Genomic DNA, 22,414 nt, shown 5'->3' with positions numbered 1-22,414 from the left:
ATGGAGCTGTTGAAAAACAGTCACTGGTAGTTAGGGGGGCCATGATATAGTTCTAGTTCACGAGCCAATAAGCTGTGTACAAGTCAGTCTTAGAAGTAAAACTACTCTATTCTTGGTAACATCAAAATTTCTAGAATGCTTCCCCTAATCAAATTGAGAGAAATAAACCCTCCACTAGAAAGCTCCGGAACAGTGCTAAGATCAGATCTAAGACCACAGACTTAATTAAATCAATAAACATTTAATAGATGTCCAATATGTACTAGGGGCTAGGGATTAAAAAGCTAAATAAGTTATTTTCCTTGACCTTGAGAAGTGCACCATAATGGGGCAGAATGATATGTAAGCATCTAATTAGTACGCAGTAGAGTAAGTCTATAATGAAGTTAGCTACAAGCTGCAGGATAATGTAAAGTGAAATGTAGTCTCCATGCTTTTATAAGTTAAGAACAAAAGATTTAGCCTGGACCTTTTTTTTTTTTTGAGATGGAGTCTCACTCTGTTCCCCAGGCTGGAGTGCAGTGGCTCGATCTCAGCTCACTGCAACCTCCGCCTCCCGGGTTCAAGCGATTTTCCAGCCTCATCCTCCCAAGTAGCTGAGATTATAGGCATGCACCATCACATCAGGCTAATTTTTGTATTTTTAGTAGAGACCAGGTTTCACCAAGTTGGCCAGGCTGGTCTAGAACTCCTGACCTCAGGTGATCCACCTGAGTCGGCCTCCCAAAGTGCTGGGATTACAGGTGTGAGCCACCACGCCTGGCCTTTAGCCTGAACATTTAAAATTCATAAATTAGCCCAAAGTACATCCCATGGACTACAACAGAAAGCATCCCATTTTCTAAACTGTTGTCTTTGTGACTCTCCAACATACTGTTAAGTAAACATAAGATCATTAATGATCCCGTGATGAGCTAGATAATGCATCAGCCTCTCTTATATTTAATATAAATCTAAAAGGAAAGCAATAGTGTTGAAACGTAAGGCATTGAGACACAGTGATGGAGGTCACATCTAAGAGTTCAGGAGCACGGAATATTTGACAGTGTTCTTTACATCAACTAAACAGCAAGAACACTCCTTAGGAGTTCCTGTGGTACTCCAACAGGGGGACTTCCAAGGTTTTAAGAAGTACTTGTGCAGAGAACTGGAGACGATTCCCTACCTGACATCTGCAGGGTCTTCCGTGACGAGCACATCGGTCTTGCAGCTGGCCAGGGGGTTGATGGACAGCTCCACCGGCGGAACCACAAAGCTTTTGCTGACAGGAAGCCAGAGGCCTTGGCCCAAGCTGAAAGTAGACCTGCAATGTAAGAGTTTCCATTGGGGAACTCCCTGGGAAGCAGAGAGCAAACAGACAAAAGGGGCCCCTGTTCCCATCCCTTCTAGGGCAATTTCCTAATTCTCCACCCATGTCCCCTGCATTATTTAAGGAATGATGTCGGCCAACTTTCTCCAGAACTGGATGATCATTTCTCAAATCTGTTAAACATTTAGCTCATGAATTGCTTTGTGTTACTAAGTTCCTTTTCCTGATTTACTAGTGGACTCCGTGAGGATAGGGACCATTGCCGCTCTGATTTTCCAGCAGTCCTGACATACAGCAGGAGTTCCACAAGCAACTGCTATGTCAGCAGGGACAGTCTGGCACAAAGGTTAAGAGCACGGACTTTGAATCAGTTTGAACTAAAATCTGATTTCCAGTTCTGCCACTTAATTTGCTGTATGTCTTTATCTACATGTGTATTGAAGTTTTACACAAGATTTTGTGGAGGTGATGGGAAGAGGTTCTATGGTTACAGAGTATTTTTAAACCACTGGACTTAATAATCAGTAATGTCTCCTCCAGTTCAAGTATCTGAGTCTATAAGTCTAGCTGCCAGACAAATGGGAATTAGATTCCCATAGCAACCTGGGCCATGATGGTACATTAGTGCCAGGGAGGGTTGTTTTGTACTCAGTGCAGCTCAGAAGAGCACAGGCTCAATAGTCTAAGGATGCATGACCACATCTTCCTATCAGTCCTTTCTCCATTTCCCAGAATTATGCCCAAACAAGAAAGCCAACTCACCTGAGAATCTTTTCAGGGGCTTGCTCCCCTGTCACCAGATCATAGCCCCTCTCAAGTGTCGTGTAGGGCCAAGGTCTATGGGAAGAAGAAGAGGGGAGAGGAGATGACATTAGTCAGAGGCAGGTAGGATTCGCACGTGGCCACTGCTCTAGAGCAGCTTTACAAACAACCACATTCTGCAGAAATAATTATTGGGCAAGACTATTTATATTATAAAAGAATGTCTCCAATTTACAGAAGGATTCAGCACTTTCATAAAGTGTACATGTCCATTCAGGAGTCTGTTTGAAAATGTTATTCTTTTTCTTTGTCAGTCCACTTAAGAAAGTGTTCACTGACTACTTTGTTTGCGTGGGTGACTTAAATGTCAGCCTTTGTTCTCTAGAATACTCATCAATCATGTACCTTTAATACATGATTCCATGGGTTTTGCAGGAACACTACTTCCCATTGGGTTTTGCAGGAACACTACTGTTGCAGAGAAAGAGTCTTCTTTGTGGAGATGCCTGGGGCCTCTGGTAACACAACAGAGGAGGTAAAACTCGGTCCTGCACTGTCCTGGACCTAAAGCCCTTTGTCACTCACCCTTCACTCTGTCCCCAGTCACTGCGCACACACAGGTGTCTGTGAACAGGGTCAGGGGCATAGCCTTCATAGCAGCTGCACTCTCCTGTAAGTGAAAAGAAAAACAATTATTGTGAAGTAGAGTCTCCCCAAATAGGCTTTTCCCCGGTTTGCCTGTTTTCCTAAGACTTATATGAAGTGAGCTGCTTAGTTTTAGAAAAGGCACATGGAAAGAGGGCAATCTGGTCCATTGACCACTGTGGTTAACAGAGTTTACTCCTTTGTTCATTCACTCATTTATTCCTTCAACAAGTCCTGGTCACACTCTGAGAGGCGCTCAGCTCAGCAGTGGAGATACAGAGGTCAAAGTGGTAATCCAGCCGCTGAAGGAGCTCACAACTTAAGACAGGGAAACAGGAAGTGATCAGGTGGCTACAAATGGAGGTCGTCCTTTCAAATATTAAAATTACGATAAAGTGCATTTACTCTAGAGGCATAATCAGAAAACTGAGTTATCTCCATCTGAATGGAGAGGTCTTCACTTTCCATAAATCCCAAATTAAATGCCACCATCTCCAAGAAACCTTAGATTTCCCCCTTCAGAAAAATCCCGTCTGTAGTCTCCTGGTTTTATTTTGGGTTGTTTTTCATTTTAAAATTGTTTCTCCCCTCCTCCCCTTCCCTCTACTGCCATCTCTTCTCTTGTCCTCTTTTCTCCTCTCCCTCTCTCTTGCCATTTTTTTTTCATTTCCTTCCCTTCCATCCATTCGTTCATGAATCCATCCATCCATCCATTATTTTTTTTTCAGGCCATGGCTTACGCTTGGTTGCATGAATGCTTGCTAGCATTACACACTGCCTTAAGTACATTCTCTCATTGGCCAAGTTCATTTCAAGTGGCCAGCATATGTCCCATTTCCTAGCATATCTTCAGAGTCCAGAATCCTAGAAGTGATTTCAGAATCTCTCTGTCCTACTCCCAGTTGTTGTCATTTATTCTCTACTGTATACTTAAGGTATAGAATTTCTTTTTCTCTTTTTTTTGAGACTGAGAGTCTCACTCCATCGCCCAGACTGGAGTGCAGTGGCATGATCTTAGCTCACTGAAACCTCCTCCTCCCAGGTTCAAGTGATTCTCCTGTCTCAGCTTCCCAAGTAACTGGGATTACAGGCATGAATCACCATGCCCAGCTAATTTTTGTATTTTAGGTAGAGATGAGGTTTCATCATGTTAGCCAGGCTAGTCTCAAACTCCTGAACTCAAGTGATCTGCCCACCTCAGCCTCCCAAAGTGCTGGGATTACAGGTGTGAGCCACCGTGCCTGGCCTAGAAACATTTTTTGATTTAATGAGTTACTGCTTTTTTCTCTAAGGTGTATTTGTGGGATGCTTAAAGATGGTTTACCAAAAATAGATTCTATTTAAAAATGTGTTTGGGTAATACTACCCCATTCCTTAAAGCCAGTGTAGTGTGATTCTCCATCAGGGTAATACATACACGATTTTCACCAACTTATTTTCCTTTGGGAGCCTTGTTGGTGGAATGACTCACAGGATTATAATTCTATGGAAAACCTCTTGGGAAATGCTGGTAGGAACCGCCCTGGCTTTGCCTACTGCCTAGAATAGGGTTGGTGCTTAACAATATGAGTTGAATGAATAATCAACTATCTGTTATGGCTCTGGTAAACTTCCAGGCTAATGAGGTTGGCTTGTCTTCTTTCTCATCTTCTTGTAATCACATTTTCTCTCTCTCTCTGTATGTCTCTCTCTCACAGACACACACACACACACACAGATAAACCTGTCACCCTTGGATCCTACAGTGATCCTGATAGATAGGACCCAAAAGTTTTCAAATCATGTGCGTGGAAATGTATTACTTCACAGAGATTTTGGGACTATGCAAATTTTATATTTTACTTTTTCTTAAAGGTTTTATTTTTAAATTTTTAAAAATACAAAAACAAGAATAAACACTCAGATATCACATGCCAGAATTTAGGATACTGAAGAAAGTATCAGTTGCCAGATAAACTTATTTTATCCAGGCTTCAGGGGAAAAAAAATAATCTCCTGTCATCTTTGTTTCGTCTAAAAGGATACTGAGGATGAGTCAAGGTGCCAACAAGCTCATGCTATTTGCAACTACATATTTTGTGAATCAGGATTTTCTCAACTTTATACAACTAAAACACAACATTGTAGTAAATAGAATACTAGGGTAACACGCGTTCTACAACTATCACCCTTAACTCTGGACTTTGAAATGTATGTATTCATCAAGTAAAATTACTGTTCTCTCTGAAGAACTGTAAATGTTATATATTTGACCTTCTATGAAGCATTCTGAGTGTTTCAAAACACTGTAACTTGTTTTGACACAACTTATAGATGACACTGCTGCTTAATCTTTGTATTCCCAGCACCTATTGACAAATAGCCTGCACTTCATGAATGCTGCCTGAACAAAAAATGGTAGTAAGACAGAGTATGGAGTGAAGAATGGGTCAGAGATAGTATTCAAAATATGCAGAATGAGGTTGTTGAAAGACACAAGGAGAGACAGAAGACAGGTCCTTTTCCTCTTATCTGCTTACCTGGAAAATAAGGAGGGTTTGCTCACAGGTAAAAATGGTTTCTGTACTCCTCCCCTGCAACGTCACACCTAGGGTCTTCCACCAAGTGGAAGTGCTGTAAGTATTGCTGCCTAATGAACTGATTGTTGCCAGAGGTAAGGGGAATGGAAGGAAAAGGCTAAGAGCCTTGAATGTGGACGAAAATAATTTACCAAAGGGGGGAGGGGCAGGAGTCACTAATGATGTGTTAAAATGCAACAGTCCCTTCATGAAATATTCACCACTTTAAACACGTCTAATATTAAAGATTAAAAGTCCTGGGACTTGTCCTCGAGACTCCCTGGACTGATTTATGATCTGCCACAAGCCACAGGCCTCATGATTCATAATGGCAGAGGTAAAATGGTTACCTCTGGCAAAGGAGTAGGAAGTCAGGCTGGGGTGGGCGAGGAGGGGCCAGCAAGGAGGATCCCTCTTCTTTATGGAAAGGGCAAAGGCTGAGGTCCCTGTCTCTCCTGCAGTGACCTGCAGGAGATAGCACAGTTCACTTCTTTCCTCTTTCTCTCGGTTTTGGAAATACTGGTGAGATTGAGAAATTTATTCAGAAAAAGGGTGCTGCTATGTTTTTCTTTCCTCCTTGTGTGCTTACTAGGCAAGTTTTCCCTGACTCACAATGGATCATTAGTTACTGATGCTCATTATACAACAAATACATATGTTGCAATTAAGAGGCATTCACCCTGGAGACCCCCATGAGGCTGCCTGGAGAACAGAAAGTAGGCAGACGGAAAAGCCCCTGAGTGCTAGCAGCTGGTGGACACGGTCCCATCCTCTTGCTGTCTCCCTAGTTGTGTGGCCTTAGTCAGCTTTTTGGTTTCAGCTTTCTCATTTACAGAATAGGGATGATAGCAATGTCCATTTCCTAGAGCTGATGTAAGAACAAATTGAAATAGTAAAGAATAAAGCTAGTGGCTCAGGTAACAACTAGTTGATGGTGAAGAAGTGAGTTTCTGGGTACTATGCACACTACATGGGTGCAACATATGAATGTAACAAACCCGTAAATGTACCCTCTATATAAATAAAAGTTGAATTTTAAAAAAGTGTTTCCTTCCCTTTAATTCCAAGCTGGCCACTGGGTTCTGATATATATTTACATTTAGACAAAACTATCACCCCTAACTCCTTACATATTAGACATGTAGAGACACAAATTACCTCCTTTTGGGGCCTCAGTTTCTCCTTCTGTAAAACGGAAGGTTGGAGTAGATCACACATCAGTTCTGAACACCAAGAGTCAGCTGTTTGCATTGCCTTTCCAAATCCCTAACCTCTGCTTTCTGGATACTGTTTGTTTTAGTTTCAGCTGCAATAATTCTTAGCAGCAGCCTGGGTCTCTAGCAAGATCTCCATCAATGCCATAGGTATTGGCTGTATTGACTCCTGTTTCCTATTTTGCTGGCTCAGCTAAATCTCCACTATTTGCAACCAGGCATTTCCTTCTTGTCAGGTGCAAAGCCTCTGACAGCGAGAGCTGAGGGTAATTAACCTCTTCCCTGGGTGAATCCTTTCTTCAACTCTGCTTCTGCACACCCAGAGCAGCAAGGCCATCAAAGAACAGTTCTCCAGGGATACGTGTAACCGGGCTGACTGTGAACTCCCACACTCCCTATCCCTATAACTTTAGTACCTTCCTTGCTCACTACTGCATCTCAGCACCTCCTGCATTGCCTGGTGCAGAGTAGGGATTCAGTAAATAAATGCTAAATAGATAAAGGGATATATTTCACAATAGTAATGCCTATGCCAATGGAACAGGGCAATAATTTTTACTTGCCTGTTCCCCCACTAAGCTGGGAATTTCTTGATGGCAAAAACATTTTCTTAATCATCCTGTATTCTAATAATTAGTATAGTGCATGATAAAGGGTTGGCAAGTCATTTACTGAATGAATGAATGAATGAATTAGTGAATTCATACATATATCATGATTATCATGAATTTAGGCTGAGTTCATTTAGAATAATGATGACTCTGCTGAGGACTGGAAGAAACTTTCTACATCCAAGATAGGTATTTGCCAAGGAAACAAAGAGTGCAAACACAAGTGCTGATGAAAGATCCAAAATAGAATTTTATTTCACATCAGAGTAGAAAAGACCCTTCAAGACCAGCTAGTTCAAACTTTCCCAGTTTCATTATTCAGAAGAAGAAACTCAAGCTAAGAGAGTAAAGGAGTTTGTCCAAATCACTGGCCTAGCCTCTGGGCCAGCCGGGATGAAAACCCAGGGCTCTTGGCCGCCACTTCAGTGTCCTTTTGCTGCATTGGTGGTATCAATAGTTCAATGCATTCTGAAGCCTTTTGTAGCAATTTTTTTGTACAAAAGGTTTTTTTGATATTACTAAGTTTTCTAAAAATGAGAGCATTTACAAACGGGTATTATTTAAACAGTAAAATGAATTTGAAATGCCCGTAAGTGCATTAAAGACATACATTTATGTGTTGTTAATAATGGAGGCCTAAAAAAAGAATTCACTCTCTTCGTTATATTGGTTCTCATAAGGGAATTCAGTTAGATGGTTTTCTATCTGGCTAGTTACCAGAACTGTGTTATCAGCAGTAGATGAGTTGCGTTGATTTTAAAAGATTTACTCTTCATGTCTCCTGGCTGCCATTGGTTGAGGTCTCTTTCTATGTTGTATGCATTCTCAGTCCAGAAACTCTAGGGTAAAAACAACAGAACGCCTTGATCATGAACCATCTGTGTTCATCTCCTGTGAGGCTCTTCCAAACAGGACAGTGCCTTCTTGTTAATCACATAAGGCCAGTAGGCTGGTGAAATGGTTCAGAGTGTGGGTGGGCCATGAAATCATCATGTACTGCATTCAAATCCTGGATCTGCCTGCCACTTCAAGTTTGTAAGAACCTGATACATTGCTTCTTCTCTCCCTGAGCCTGTCTCCTTGATCTGTACTGGAGCTGGTATCATACACCTGTGGAAAGGATCAAGTGCTGTATTTGAAAAATCCTCAGCACGGTCTTTGGCACATTTCTTCTTGCTGAGAACACAACGGCTGTTTGAGTCCATACAATTATTGTTCTCGGGTAGGAGGGGCCCGTCCACTATGCTGTTTTAGTGGGAAGGAAAGGTGCTTAGAATGAAGGATGGTCAAAAATCCAAGGTATGCCCTTCGCAAAACCCAAAAGACCACAGTTTCTTTATCTGTAATTTGGGTTTTTTTTTTTTTTTAAATTATTATTGTTATTGTTTTAGAGACAGGGTGTTGCTCTCTTGCCCAAATTGGAGTTCAGTGGTGCAATCATGGCTCACTGCAGCCTTGGGCTTTTGGGCTCAAGAGATCCTCCTGCCTCAGCCTCTCAAGTAGATAGGACTATAGGCACGTGCCATCATTCCCAGCTAATTTTTAAATATTTTGTGAAATGAGATCTAACTATGTTGCAGAAGTTGAGGGCAGTTTGAATGAGATAATCCCCAAAGGTGTTCCTGGGTTTCCAGAGCTACGAAGACATGTTACCTGTGTCCATGGCAGGCCCTGCTGAAGGAGGTATGGGTATGGACAAGGCATAAGCTAGAGGCTGCTGCCTCCTCCATCCCAGCAGCACAGAGGAGCTCATGGCTTGCCCATGAGAGTGCAAAGCCTCCTTCATAAGCCATCCTGGCTGTCTGACTCCCCTCCCCAAACCCTGTCATTCTGTTATGATTCCATTTTCACTTGCTTCTAACTCAGTCATCACTTATCACCACCGGCCAGGGACGCTGCCTGCTGTTCACTTTCTTATTTACTCTTCTTGTCACTGTGGTTTGAAAAGGCATCTCTCTGGGCCCTCAGAGCAATAAACATGGCACTCTTCCCCATTCTGACTCCAAGTGGGCCACCTTGGGCCTCTTCACCTCTGTATCTCTGTAACTCAACTCAAGGCCAGGCACGTAGTGGGCAAAGCATGGGTTGGGCATAACATTATGAGGGTCTGCTTTGTGCTAAAAATGGTGTGTGACATTTGACATGTGTCATTGCATGTCACAGCCGTGACTAGTACAAGAAGGAAGGTACTGATGCCCTCCTTGTAAAATGAGGAAAATGAAGCTGAGACTCGACTAGTCACCTGCCCTAGGTCATAGGGCCAGGTCTCCAAAGCTCATGCTCGCTTACACCACCATAAACATCACAACAATAAATATAACCACAAGGACAATAACAAGGACAGCTGCCTTTGACAGTGATCACGTGTGAGACACTGAGGGTCATTTCTCTGCAGTACTTAATCATGCATTTGCTTCTTTGCCATGGTTAATTGTGGGAAGAGTACATTTTCTTTCCTGCCCTTTGTCTTCAGGCTTGGCATATGACTTGCTTTGGTCAATGGGATGATGACATCTGGGACTTAAATAATCAAGGTTTCAAATGTATTTATGTGGATAGGCTTTGTGTTTTGCACTCCTGCCTCTTGCCATGAGAAAGAACACCTCCAGGCTGTGGCTGGTCCGTGAAGGAAGAGAGATGTGTGGAACAGATCTGGATTCATCCTCAGCTTAGAGCCAAGGGCAGCTGAGTGCTGGCTAGATCAGTCCACCCAGATGTGTGACAAAGGAGAAAAAGATGCTTACTTATAGTTGTTGACAATAAAATGTGATTGATATGCAGCATTATTTTGGCAAAAGTTTCTGATGTACTTTAAACCTAGATGTCCACATCTCTATGAGTAATGGTACCACTTTATTTCCTAATTGAAAACTTCAGAAAAACTTCTAACTGGCCCTATTTTGTACCCTCAGCATCTGAACGATATCTGAATCCCACTGACTCTACCTCTTTGGTTTTATCCAGACCCATTTATTCCCATCTCTCTTCTCTGTCACTGGCCTAGTTCAGGCCCTCAGCATTGTCCATGTGCTATGAACCTATTTTCCGTGTCCCTACATCCAATCTGACTGTTGGCCAGTTATCTTTTCAAAGAACAGTTATCTGTACCCATGGCCTTCCCCAAAAACTATCAGTGGTTTTCAGTTGCCTTCAGGGTAGAGGTCATATATACCAGTCTAGCATTCAAAGTCTTTCATCATTGGCCCCAGCCAATTTTTCCAACCTTATCAATAACTCTACCTCCCTGTAGCTTTTATGCTCCAATTTTTTCTGAGTCTATAGGTAAGAGCAGGGTCTCTTGAGACCAACCTTCAGACCCTTTGAAGCTTCTTTCAGCAGGTCTGCCTTGGTTCTACCCATGGGTACCACTCAGAGATCCCACTCAAGCAAAGACTGAGCCCTAGAGAGAGACAAAGTCAGTGAAGGACAGACGAAAGTAAGAGGGAGAGGAGAAAAGGGAAAATTAAGTGGCAAACAATTATTTAGTAAAAGAATGAGATAATTTGGGCAGTGTTGAGTATAAGTAATGTCATCAGGGGATACATTTTACAGCCCTGAATCCTCTGCAAATCATTCTACCTTTCTGGACCTCAGCCTTCCCATCTGTAAAATGAGTAGGTAGTATTTGGATATCCCACTTTTCCAAATCTTGTTCAAATTCTAGCCCTTGATTCTTCTTCTAATGTATTCTGGTCTTGTTTCTTGAAATCAGCATCTCTCTTGTGATTCAGGAAGCAGGATAAGTTTGGGGGCTTGGGGAGATGGAGGCTTGGTAGGCAAAGAACATGATTCGAGTGAAATAACAAGAGGATATAATTAGAAGCTTTATGAAATGAGGAAGATTCTTTACAAGTCTACTCAGCCAAATGTGTTGTGTGACCTGAGGCAGTTCTCTCCCTCCCTAGGGCTCAGTTTCTCTATCTGTATAGTGAGGAGGCTAGTCTTAACATCTGAGCAACCTCACATGGGTGTCTCTGATGTCCCTTTCTTCCTTATACTGCTGGTGTGAGACCTTCAAACCTTGCTCTTTCCAAAGCACTGACACAAATGTGGACTCTGCATTGTAGCTGCCAGCCCCTCATTGTCATTCATCAGCATGCCTCTGAGAGCACAAAGAAAAAATAATCAGAGGCTGAAAGGTTCTGGTGGCACAGGCTGGTGATCAGGTCTGATAGAGATTAGAGTCCTTAATCAAGGCTACATGGGGGCTAATTGGTGTTGGCTCAGCTCGTGTCGGCAGCCCATACGGGGTGGTCAGGCTGCTGAGAGGCTGCCAGCCAGGACCCATGAGGGCCCCCACTCCAGGTTCTCAGCCAGGGCAACCTTTTCCACTGGCCCCATTCCCTTTCTTTCTACCCTCTTCCACCTCTGAGTGCACCACACACACGATTATATAGTATTAGTGTCTAGGAGAAAAACATGTGGCAAAGAGCTTTCTGCAAAATCATGGCTGATTAAGGATGGAGTGGGGTGAAGAAATCTCACTAATAGCCTGGAATGGACACAGAGCAGATATTTCCAACAATCCAGAAGGATCTGGCTTCAGTTTATGAACACAGGATGCTTAACATGCATGCACAGAGCTGAGCCTGCTGGTGAGAGGCTGGCTTCTCCCCACCCTCACTGTACCCCAGAGCCCTGCAACCTCTAAGCTTCTCAGATGCACTGGGAAGGCATGGAGAGCAAAGGGACGCAGCCTGGTAAGGGGAAAGGCGTCGGCCTGGCAACCAAGGCCATTGGAAGCTGGATCCTCTGTGGCCTGCATCAATCACTGCAGCTCTGGGCTTCATCAGAAAATGGGCATCTTAAACCCAATTTTAAAAATTGTCACAAGGATTGCAGACAATATATTAAAAACAGTTACTGCACTGCCAGACGTGTAGGCAGCACTTGCTATGTTGTAGTGTCGTTATCGTGATTGCTGCCAGCACTGCTGTCCTTGCTGTGCTGTTGTCCAGGCTGCTCCACCCCCCCATCCCCCTGCAGTCACGTTTCCTCCTTGATTTGGTGCCCTTGCCCCTCTGGGCTGCAGCTGCCCTTCCAGGCTTTCTGCTGTGTTAGTTCCTCCTTTTCTCCTCCCGACCCGATTCATCTCTGTTCCAGATCTTACTGCTGCGGACCAGCTACCCTTCTCTGGATAATTCCTCTATACCTGGCACAGGGGAGATGGAGGCAGAGAGATGAATCCATCCTATTTTCCTACCTTCAAACAGCTGGCATTGGCGTAGGAAGACTTGGAGGAAAGTACATCACTGCACAAGGTGTGATTCAGGCTAAAAGAGGAGTGTGCGCAAAGAGGTATAGGAGCCCAAGAGAGGATTGTTGAGCTCTGCCCAGGATGGGGGCTTATCAATGAAAAGGGAGGGTAAGAGTAATAATAAGAGGAAACCCACAGGGATAACTACCTGCCAGGCAGTGTGGGAAGTTCTTTGTTTAGATTAACTCACATGATCCTTCCAATAAACCTACGAGGTAGGCTCTATTACTAACCCCATCTTGCAGACGAGGGGATAGAGGCCCAGAGGGGTAGTACCCTGCTTGCTGAAGGTCACAAAGTCAAGTGTGCCAGAGCCAGAACTGGAATCCATCCAGCAACTGTGCCACTCCAGAGATGGTGCTGCTGTCCCCAGGCTGCACTGACTCCCTTTCCAGGGGAATTAAGAGTTTTATAGAGAAAACAACAGGGACGAAGGCAGGCCACAGTGTGCATGGAAAATGGTGGGCCCTTTTGCTTTGCTGGATCAATGGGGTACATTGCAGGCACAGACAGAAGCTTAATGTGCACTGAGGAATCCTGCCCTGGTTCTGCAGGTATGAAGAAGCAGTCCCTGGTAACTGCCACATCCCCTCTGCAAAAATACAGTTGTGCCCCCTTATGTACAAGATGAGTTCCAACCCACCCAGTGGACGCCTGAAACTGTGGATAGTACTGAACCCTATTGGTTTGGCTCTGTGTCCCCAACTGAATCTCATGTTGAGTTGTAATCCCCAGTGCTGGGGGAATGACCTGGAGGGAGGTGACTGGATTATGAAGACGGACTTCCCCCTTGCTGTTCTCGTGATAGCGAGTAAGTTCTTACGAGATCTGGTTGTTTAAAAGCATGTAGCCTTAGTCAAGGCTACATGGGGACTGACTGGTGTTGGCTCAGCTCATGTGTGCAACCCAGGTGGGGTGGCCAGGCTGCTGAGAGGCTGCCAGCCAGGTCCCATGAGGGTCTCTGCTCTAGGTTCTCAACCAGGGCAACCCTTTCCACTGGGCCCCCTCACTCTCTCTCTCCCTCCTGATCTGCCATGGGAAGATTGTGCCTGCTTCCCCTTCACCTTCTGCCATAATTGTAAGTTTTCTGAGGCCTACCAGCCATGCTTCCTGTACAGCCTGTGGAACTGTGAGTCAATTAAAGCTCTTTTCTTCATAAATTACCCAGTCTCAGGTAGTTCTTTATAGCAGTGTGAGAACAGATTAATGAACCCATATTTACTATGTTTTTGTCCTACATGTACATATCTATAACATTTAATTTATAAATTAGGCACAACAAGAGATTAAGAACAATAAATAAAAATAAAATAGAACAAGTATAACAATCCGCTGATATCACTAGTCTTGCAATTGGGGCCATAATTAAGTAAAATAAGGATTATCCAAACATACGCACTGTGACACCTTGACAGATCTGATAACTGAGATGGCTACTAAGTGACTGACTGGCAATTAGCATATACAGCGTGGATACTATGGACAAGGGAATGATTCATATCCTGGTGGGATGGAGCAAAACGGTGTGAGATTTCATCACACTACTCAGAATGCAGCCCAATATAAAAGTTATAAATTGTTTATTTCTGGTATTTTCCATTTAGTATTTTCAGACCGCAGTTGACTGTGGGTAACAGATAATGTAGAAAGTGAAATGGTGGATGAGGGGGAACTACTCTAGTCATTCCCAGATGCGGAATTCAGCTGTTAGGGTGGCAAGAGACAAGTTTAAAAGCAGAGAAGACAGGCACTGGAGTCAGAATGGAAGTAGAGCTATGCATTTGCCAATCAATAGCTCAGCGACTTTGTAAAACTTCCTGTCTCCACCCAAGACTTAGCTTCCTTATTTCTAAGTTAATCATGCCAGCCCTTCTCATTGAGCAACACTAAAAATGGGCTCCATAAGTATCACCTGCTATTGCTGTGACTATTATTAGGGAGCTGGTGGCTCTAATGTTCTTTCCTGACCATGGTTCTTATTCCAGACCTCTTAGTTATCACTTAGAAAAAGGCAGATACTAAGAGATGCTCATGAAGTTTGTTAATCATGATCACTTTTGATCCACCATTTTGCCTTTAAGCCACCTAACCACCCTGTGAAGCAGGTGCTCATATCCTGATTTTACACAGAAGGAAACTGAAGCCCGACAGTGTTCAATGACTTGACCTCAGTTCATCTAGCAAGAAAGCAACAGGGTCAAGATTAGAACCCTGACCTGCTTGACTCTGAAGTCAGAGCCCCCCACCGCAACTGTACCATGTAAGATGAATGAATTCAGCACAACCCGGTGTCTCATCAAAATGCCCTTTGTGACCCTACTTGGCCATCTACCATACTTCTATAGGAGCTTAAAGGAATGCAGATGAGATCATGCTATGTGGTTGCCCACTTCATGGGATCCTAGAACTTTCTTTTCCTGCAAGTTGCTGGGTGGTCTTACTCAAGCCATCTCATCTCTCTGAGTTTCATCATTTTGACCTAAAAGATGGGGAACACAGCTCTGTTCTCCCTTATTCATGAGAATGCCATGAGGATAAAATATATGCTTAAACCGTTCAGAACACATGATGATTAATAATTCAATTCCCCGCCTGAACAAAACCTGAAACAGCAAAGTGAAATATACAAAATAAATTAAGCCAAGGGTAATTATTCATTTTGCAAAAGGGTTCGTCACTCTACAGAAGAGACTCATTGATATTTTTTTTTCCAAGCAGCAGCTATCTTTGGGAATTTAAAATTAAATTCCATTAATACAATTATAGCAAAAATACTAATGATTTTCCGGAGTGGACTTTGAGTGCAATGGGCCATACCTGTGTGTCCTGCCCATGGCATCAGACAAGGCAGTCTAGAGAGCCAGAAGGGGTCAGAGAGAACTGGGACCTTTGCTTTTCTCTAGTTAGGAATTTGAGGAAAAAAAAGAGAAGGTGGATTGCGTGCTCTTTCTGAGGGGTTCCTTTCTCAGAGTGACCTCAGCCTCAATTGCAGGCAGATGGTCAGGGTCACAGCTAGCTTCCCCAGCAAACAAGAGGATTGCCATTTCCAGTCTCTTCCATCTGGAATATTATACCGTTTTACATAATGTGTACATTCAGCTGAACCCAGCTAATTTTCACTTTGCTAATCTAATTTCTGATTATATTCATGGTTTTTTTTTTTTTTTTTTTTAAACCAAGTTTTGCTTTTGTCGCCCAGGTTGGAATGCAATTGTGTAATCTTGGCTCACTGTAACCTCTACCTCCTGGGTTCAAGCAATTCTCCTGCCTCAGCCTCCCAAGTAGCTGGGATTACAGGCACCCACCACCAGGCCCAGCTAATTTTTGTAACTTTAGTAGAGACAGGGTTTTGCCATGTTGGCCAGGTTAGTCTCAAACTCCTGAGCTCAGGTGATCTACCTGCCTCGGCCTCCCAAAGTGCTGGGATTACAGGCGTGAGCCACTGTGCCTGGCCCCCTGCCCTGCTTCTGCTTTATGTTTTCTCTCTTTCTCTTCATCTCTGTCTCTCTTTCTGTTTCTCAAGTTGGCGTTTTTGTCACAGCCTCGGTTTCTCTCTTTGGTCTCTGCTCACTCTGTGTCTATGTTCTTTACTATTTGACTTTCTCTATGTCTTCTTTTCTTTTAGAATGCTCTGCAGCAAAAATAACTTGAGTTTAGAGTCAGAGAGGTCCAAGTACAATCCCCAAATCCACTTTAATGTCCTTATCCACAAATATAAAAGAGAAAAAGTATGGTCTGTCTACTTGAAGGTTCAATATGAAGATGAAATAAGACATAGCATGTAAAGGTGTCACCAAAAAAGAGTACAGTCATTTCCTGTTAAATCAATTTCCCTTTTCCTTCCTTTCTTCTTAAAAGTTCTTTTATTTGTTTGTTTCTCTGTTTGCTTTTAAGACAAAGTCTCGCTCTGTCACCCAGGCTGGAGAGCAGTGGCACGATCTCAGCTCCCTGCAACCTCCGCCTTTTGGGTTCAGGCGATTCTCCTGCCTCCGCCTCCTGAGTAGCTGGGACTGCAGGCACATACCACCATGCCTGGCTATTTTTCTATTTTTTAGTAGAGATGAGGTTTCACCATGCTGGCCGAGCTGGTCTCGAACTCCTGGCCTCAAGTGATTGATTTGCCTCCCTCAGCCTCCCAAAGATTGAGATAACATGCATAAGCCACTGCACCCAGCCTTTCTTAGAGTTTTTTAACTTCCCTTCTTTCTCTTCCCTTGTCTTCCCTTCCATTCACTCCACTGTCTTTGCCCCACTCTCAAACAAGCACACACACTACAGCCCCCACTTTTCTGGCAATGATTTAATAGAAGAACAGTGCAGGTTCCCATTACCAAGGCTCTCGTTCTTTTACAAAACATTTTTACAGTACATTTCCTGGGATATAATGGAGAATCATTGTGAATAATTAAAATTAAGCAAAGTGTGTCTAAGCAGCCTGTATCAGGCTTCACTGCAGAGTCAGACTTCATTGTTAGGTTCATTTTCAGCCATTGGAGAGTGTGATGGGCTGTTCACACCACACTGGGTAAGGTCACCTGACCTTACCTGAGTTGTGTGGGGCATTTTGAATTCTGGATGCCCTGTCCAAAGGAAGAGTGCTGGTGTTAGCAACATAAATCCATACCCCAACTGCCCATCACATACTCCCATTTTCTGGTAGAAACACAAACCATCTAGTGAAATTTTAATTAAGAGACCATTCAACATCGTAGCCAAAAGGCAGGGACATAAGAGACCATTCAGTACTGTAGCCAAAAGGTGGGGACACACACACACACACACACACACACACACACAAAAAAAACACATACTCCTCCTTCTATTCAGAGGCCTTTAGTCATCCACACTGAATCTCATGCTGCCTTCGGTCAAGCAAAAGGAGAGAGGACAGTGTGCTGCAATGGGCAGGCTCCCTACAGGCAGTATCAAATAACCAGAAAAGGCAAGTGCTACTGTTAAGTGCTGTGTTTTAAATGGTTTCCTAGAGGTCCTTTCTGCACAGAAATCTGTCATCATGCCTTCCATTTCATCACGATTAAGTCTTTTGTGTGTTAAGTATTGCCTGCTTTGGGGGGTTCTTTTTGTCCCTGATTCAGTAATTTCCATATGTTGAACACATATATTTTCCATATAATGTAGCAGGTACTTTGTACTGATAATAATTGTCACAATAACTTAACAAAGGTGAATACTTCTCCATCTTATTAAAAAAAGCAGGAAATTGAGGCTTGGAGAAATTAAGTGATTTGCTCAAAATTATACTAATAGTCAGGGGCAGAGCCCCTGCTCAGCCTCCACCAGTGGTTTCCCCATTGCATTCAGGGCAAGATTTCAGCCCTGGTCTGTCTGATTTCAGTCCTAGGCTCTTTCCATGTTGCCCTGACTGCCTCTCTATAAAACAAAACAGAGCCCAGCATTCATGCAGCTTGATCATGAGCTCTTGGAAAGGGCCAATGGTGTCTCTTTTGCTTCTCTCCCCAGTGACTGACTCAATCTTCAGGCTCAGTCGATGTCTATGAAACAAAGACATTAATGAAACTTAAGAGGAACTCACATACCCCAGATCCTCGGCACTGAAACACTTATTTCTATGAATGAGTGTACCTGAGCACATCCCTGCAAGACAAGACCAGAAAAGCAATGGCAGAAACCAGTACCATCTTCACTTGTGGCAAGAGGCCATGCAAAAGGTAATGGCTCAAGTTTGGAGCTGGGAGGATGGGGGTGTACATCCCAAGGATAAAATATTTTGACTGCTTAATATGTTCTCAACAGGAAGGAAATTAAGCACCATTATGGTAGTGCGGCAACCTCCTCTCTGCCACTAAGTTACTGAATTACTAAATGAACCCTCCCAAAACCTCAAGCTAATCAGGTGTAGAAGGAAGCCTTGGGCCAGACAATCTGTAGGGCTCCTCCCACCCTGGAGACTTTTGTTCTATGCCCCCACAGTGCCCAGCCCTACTTGTCATCTCAGCGGAGTCTTTAAAGGCTTCTCAGGAGAAGGGGTAGAGAGGCAAGCGTCATTAATTAATATTTTTCTCCTCCACATTTAAGAGGGCATTTAGAATTGTGTAAGGACAGGGTTATCATCTAAGAATGAGTGCCTCCTTGAAGTTTTTGCCTGAGGCACCTCATTCAGTTCATTCTGCTCCCAGCCCTGCCTCACAAAAGGATCAGCAAAGCTCTATTCACCCTCTCACTTGTATCACATGCCCGCTTCAGTGTTTCTCTTCTCCTTTCATCCCAAGTTGGTGTTGTCACCTCCTCGGTCCTATCTTTAGAGATGGTGTAAAAACTGGGTCTTGAGCTCAAACACATGTGGGACACACAATGAGCAGATTGCTCAACTCTTATGTCAAAGCATGAAATCAGTTCACCAGAATCTCCCTGGGCCAGAGACAGCAGCTTCTTTGTCTAACTAACTCCGATACTGAGCACAATGCCTGGCACATAAGTGATGCACACTAAATTGCAAAGAATGAAATGCAATATCTGGATTCTGAATGCTTCTTTCTGCCTTGGCTTTTCCCACCCCGATCCAATCCACCACCACCTCTGGCCTAGATTATCACATCAGTCCTCCCGTTAGTCTCCCTTCCAACATGTTTACCTCTGTTCCTACAGATGTTTCCTAAACAGAGATACCAGAGTGATACTCTTAAAATAGAAGTTAGATGATGTCACCCCTCTGCTAAGACTTCTCCAGTGATTCCCCATTGCATTCAGGGCAAATGAAAATGCTAACATTTTTGCACCGTTCTGCAAGGCCCACCCAGGGATTCTGGTCCTCTGATGACTCTGTGATCCCATGTCCTAATACCCTTCTAGTACCCAGTTCAACCTAGCACATTAGCCTCTATGATCTTCCTCAAATATGCAAGGCACAATCACCCCTCTGAGCCTTTGCACAGGCTGCCCCTTTACCTACACCATGCTTTCCCCAGATATCCACAAGGCCTGCTTTGCTCCCACACCTTTTCAGTTGTGCTTGTCTTGAACAGTCTGCTCAAATTTGCAACCATTTCTGCAATATGTACAGCCCCCTCTTTCTGCAGGCTTCTCACACACACCCCTCAACTTCTAACATGTGATATACTTTATCACATGTTATTCACTATAGTTTTATTACTATATATAGTATATACAGCAATACAATTTCATTACTATAGATACTATCTATAGTAATAAAATATGTGCTACTATACATAGTATCTATATAAACTATATAGTAATGAAATATATAAATTACTGTATTTAGTATATATGGTAATAAAATATATTTAGTAAATAACATGATAAAGTGTATCACATATTATATATAGTACATTATATATTTCTACATACTCATATACTGTATAAATGTATATATGTATAAATTTATATACTGTGTAAATATATATAGTGTATATGTATATACAGTATAATGTATAAATGTATATATAGTAAATATGTATATATAACACTTTATAGATGTACATATGTACTATATGTAATGTACTATATATAGGGTACTATATATAGTATGTACATGAGATATATATATATATATTTAACTATATTACTACATATATTTTAACTCTGTGCCTGTCCCCTGCCCCGCAAGAATGTAAGTTACATGATGGTAGAGATTTTTTTGTTTTGTTTTGTTTCTTCTGTCAGAGCCTCACATCCTGCTTAAATTAGGTGCTTAATAAATATATACTGAACGTTGAATGAACAAATACATGAATGAATGAATAAATACCAAAGCCATTTTTTCAACTTGGACATCAAAGCATTAAAGGAATTCAACAGACCAGGAATTGGCAAAATTTTTCTGTAAAGAGCCAACTGACAAATATTTTCAGGTTTACAAGCCATAGGGTTGTGACTACTCAATTCTGATGTTGTAGCACAAAAGCTGTCATGGACAATATGTAAGCTAATGAGCATGGCTGTGTTTAAATAAAAATTAATTTACAAAAAACCAGCAGTTGTCCTGCAGGCTATAGTTTGCTGACTTCTGCACTGGACTAAACACTCTTAGATAAGGCAGTGGGTCTGAATTTTCTTCCTGTTGAATATCAGTACATAAACACAGCAGTGTCTTACACAGCATTGCCACTCAATAACAATTTTGAATGAAATGAAACATATATGAAACGTAGTTCTGCTCTTCACTCTGTCACAGCACTGCCTAAGTGAGCTTGTTGCAACAATGGAAATGCTCTATATCTCTCCAATATGAAAGCCACCAGCCACATGTGACTGCTGAGCACTTCAAATATGGTGAATGCGATGGAGGAGCTAAATTTTACATTTTATTTCATTGTAATTAGTTTACATTTTAATTTAAATGGCCAAAAATGGCCAATAGCTACTGGACTGGACAGTGGAGTTCTATCACAATAATTATTTTGCTTCATGATTCAGTTCTATTATCTTCCACCCCCACCAGAGGAAGCTTTCCCTGATTGCTAAGGCTCACAATAACTGACCTTTTTTAAGGATACATTCATTTCACTCAATCCATGTTTTAGTCACAGCTATGGTAATACCGAATGTTTGTTGAGCTTTAACTACCAGGTATTGTGCTCAGTGCATAATACACTTTATCTAGCTCAGTCCTCATAATTACCCTCCAAGGTCTGCCATGTTGATAATCTTTCCCCTGTTTTACCTTTGGGAAAAACAGAAGTGTAGGAAGGGTCAGCAAAGTGTCCAAAGTCGTGCAGGACCCAAGTGGGCTGGGATATGAATTTTCATCCATTTGAATCCAGAGTGCAAGTTCTTGACCACCACAAGATGCTTATTAAGTGTAAACACTTGTGTTAATCCACATTTCATGGGTGCACATGTTATCTGTCCTTCAAGAGATCAGGAATCAGTGGTTTTCTTCATTCTACATATTTCAAAGCCAGAATACTGGCTTTCAGTAAAGATTTTCAGTACACAGAATTTCAGAGCTGGAGAGTACTCAGGGAAAATCTAATGGAAATGCCCTTTGTATTATAAATACAGAATTTGAGGCTCATAGGGAAAAGGGGACTTGTCAAAGGTCATACCATGGGTAAACTACAAAGCTGGGATTAGAGGACATGGAGTTTTTCTCTGAATTCAGTATTTCATCTTTCATGCGCTCATTCCACCACTCATTTTTAAACATCAACAGTGTGTTGCACGATGGGTTGGGAATGAGGAAAAAGCAGTGGATAATGCAGACACAATCTCTGCCTTTATAAGGCACACAGTTTTTTAGATAGCTAGTAATTGAACACAGAATGACACACATACATGTATCATTCAAGGTTGTAATTATGCGCTGATGGCATAGGGTCGTAGTTCAGAGGGTAAATTCTGAGGCCAGACTTGTAGGATTCAAATCTAGACACTATCACTTCCTAAATGACTTCGGGAAAAATCCATTAACTGTGATTTAGTTTCTCACCTGTAAAATGAGACGATAACACTATTTCATTACATTAATCCTAAGGCATGCAACTTCTCACATTTTATTTTTATTTTCATTTTTAATTTATTTTTATTTTCATTTTTTAGAGTCTCACTGTGTAACCCAGGTTGGATTGCAGTGGTGCGATCATAGCTCACTGACACTTTGAACTCCTAGGCCCAAGTGCTCTGCCCACCTCAGCCTCCAAGTGGCTAGGACTACAGTTGCATGCCACCATGCCTGGCTAATTTTCTTAAATTTTTTTAGAGACAGGGTCTCACTATGTTTCCCAGGCTGGTCTTGAACTCCTGGCCTCAAGTGATCCTCCCACCTTGACCTCCCAGAGTGCTGGATCACAGGTGTGAGTCACCACACCCAGCCCCCATATTTTAATATTCCTGAAATGAGGACTTAGCTGATAATTATTAGTATAGTATGGTATAGTATGGTTATTATTATTGGCAGCATTTTTTCTTAGTGGTACATAAACTATATATATGTGTGTGTCTTAATTTATTTTAAATATAATCGCATCTACCTCAAATGGTTATTGAGAGATTAAATGAGATAATATATGTAAAGGCTTTGAAGAGTGACTGACACAGTTGCCACTGTATAAATGTGC

General features: G+C 42.4%; 1 protein-coding gene across 2 annotated transcripts in view; it reads right to left on the bottom strand.

Moving 5' to 3' along the window:
• The window catches only part of ASTN2 (astrotactin 2), a 981,001-nt gene that overhangs the window by 538,156 nt on the left and 420,431 nt on the right, over positions 1-22,414 (bottom strand). For both annotated transcript variants that reach the window (XM_025359305.1, XM_025359304.1), the window contains 3 exons: positions 2,657-2,741; positions 2,072-2,146; positions 1,166-1,303 (listed from right to left, as the gene is read on the bottom strand). In XM_025359305.1, coding sequence (XP_025215090.1) covers positions 1,166-1,303; positions 2,072-2,146; positions 2,657-2,741 — 298 coding nt within the window. The remainder of the gene's footprint in view (positions 1-1,165; positions 1,304-2,071; positions 2,147-2,656; positions 2,742-22,414) is intronic.

This window comes from Theropithecus gelada, chromosome 15 (assembly GCF_003255815.1).
Source record: "Theropithecus gelada isolate Dixy chromosome 15, Tgel_1.0, whole genome shotgun sequence".
Taxonomy (NCBI): Eukaryota; Metazoa; Chordata; class Mammalia; order Primates; family Cercopithecidae; genus Theropithecus; species Theropithecus gelada.
Note: the sequence above shows the minus strand (reverse complement) of the source record. Positions and strands in the feature narration are given on the sequence as shown.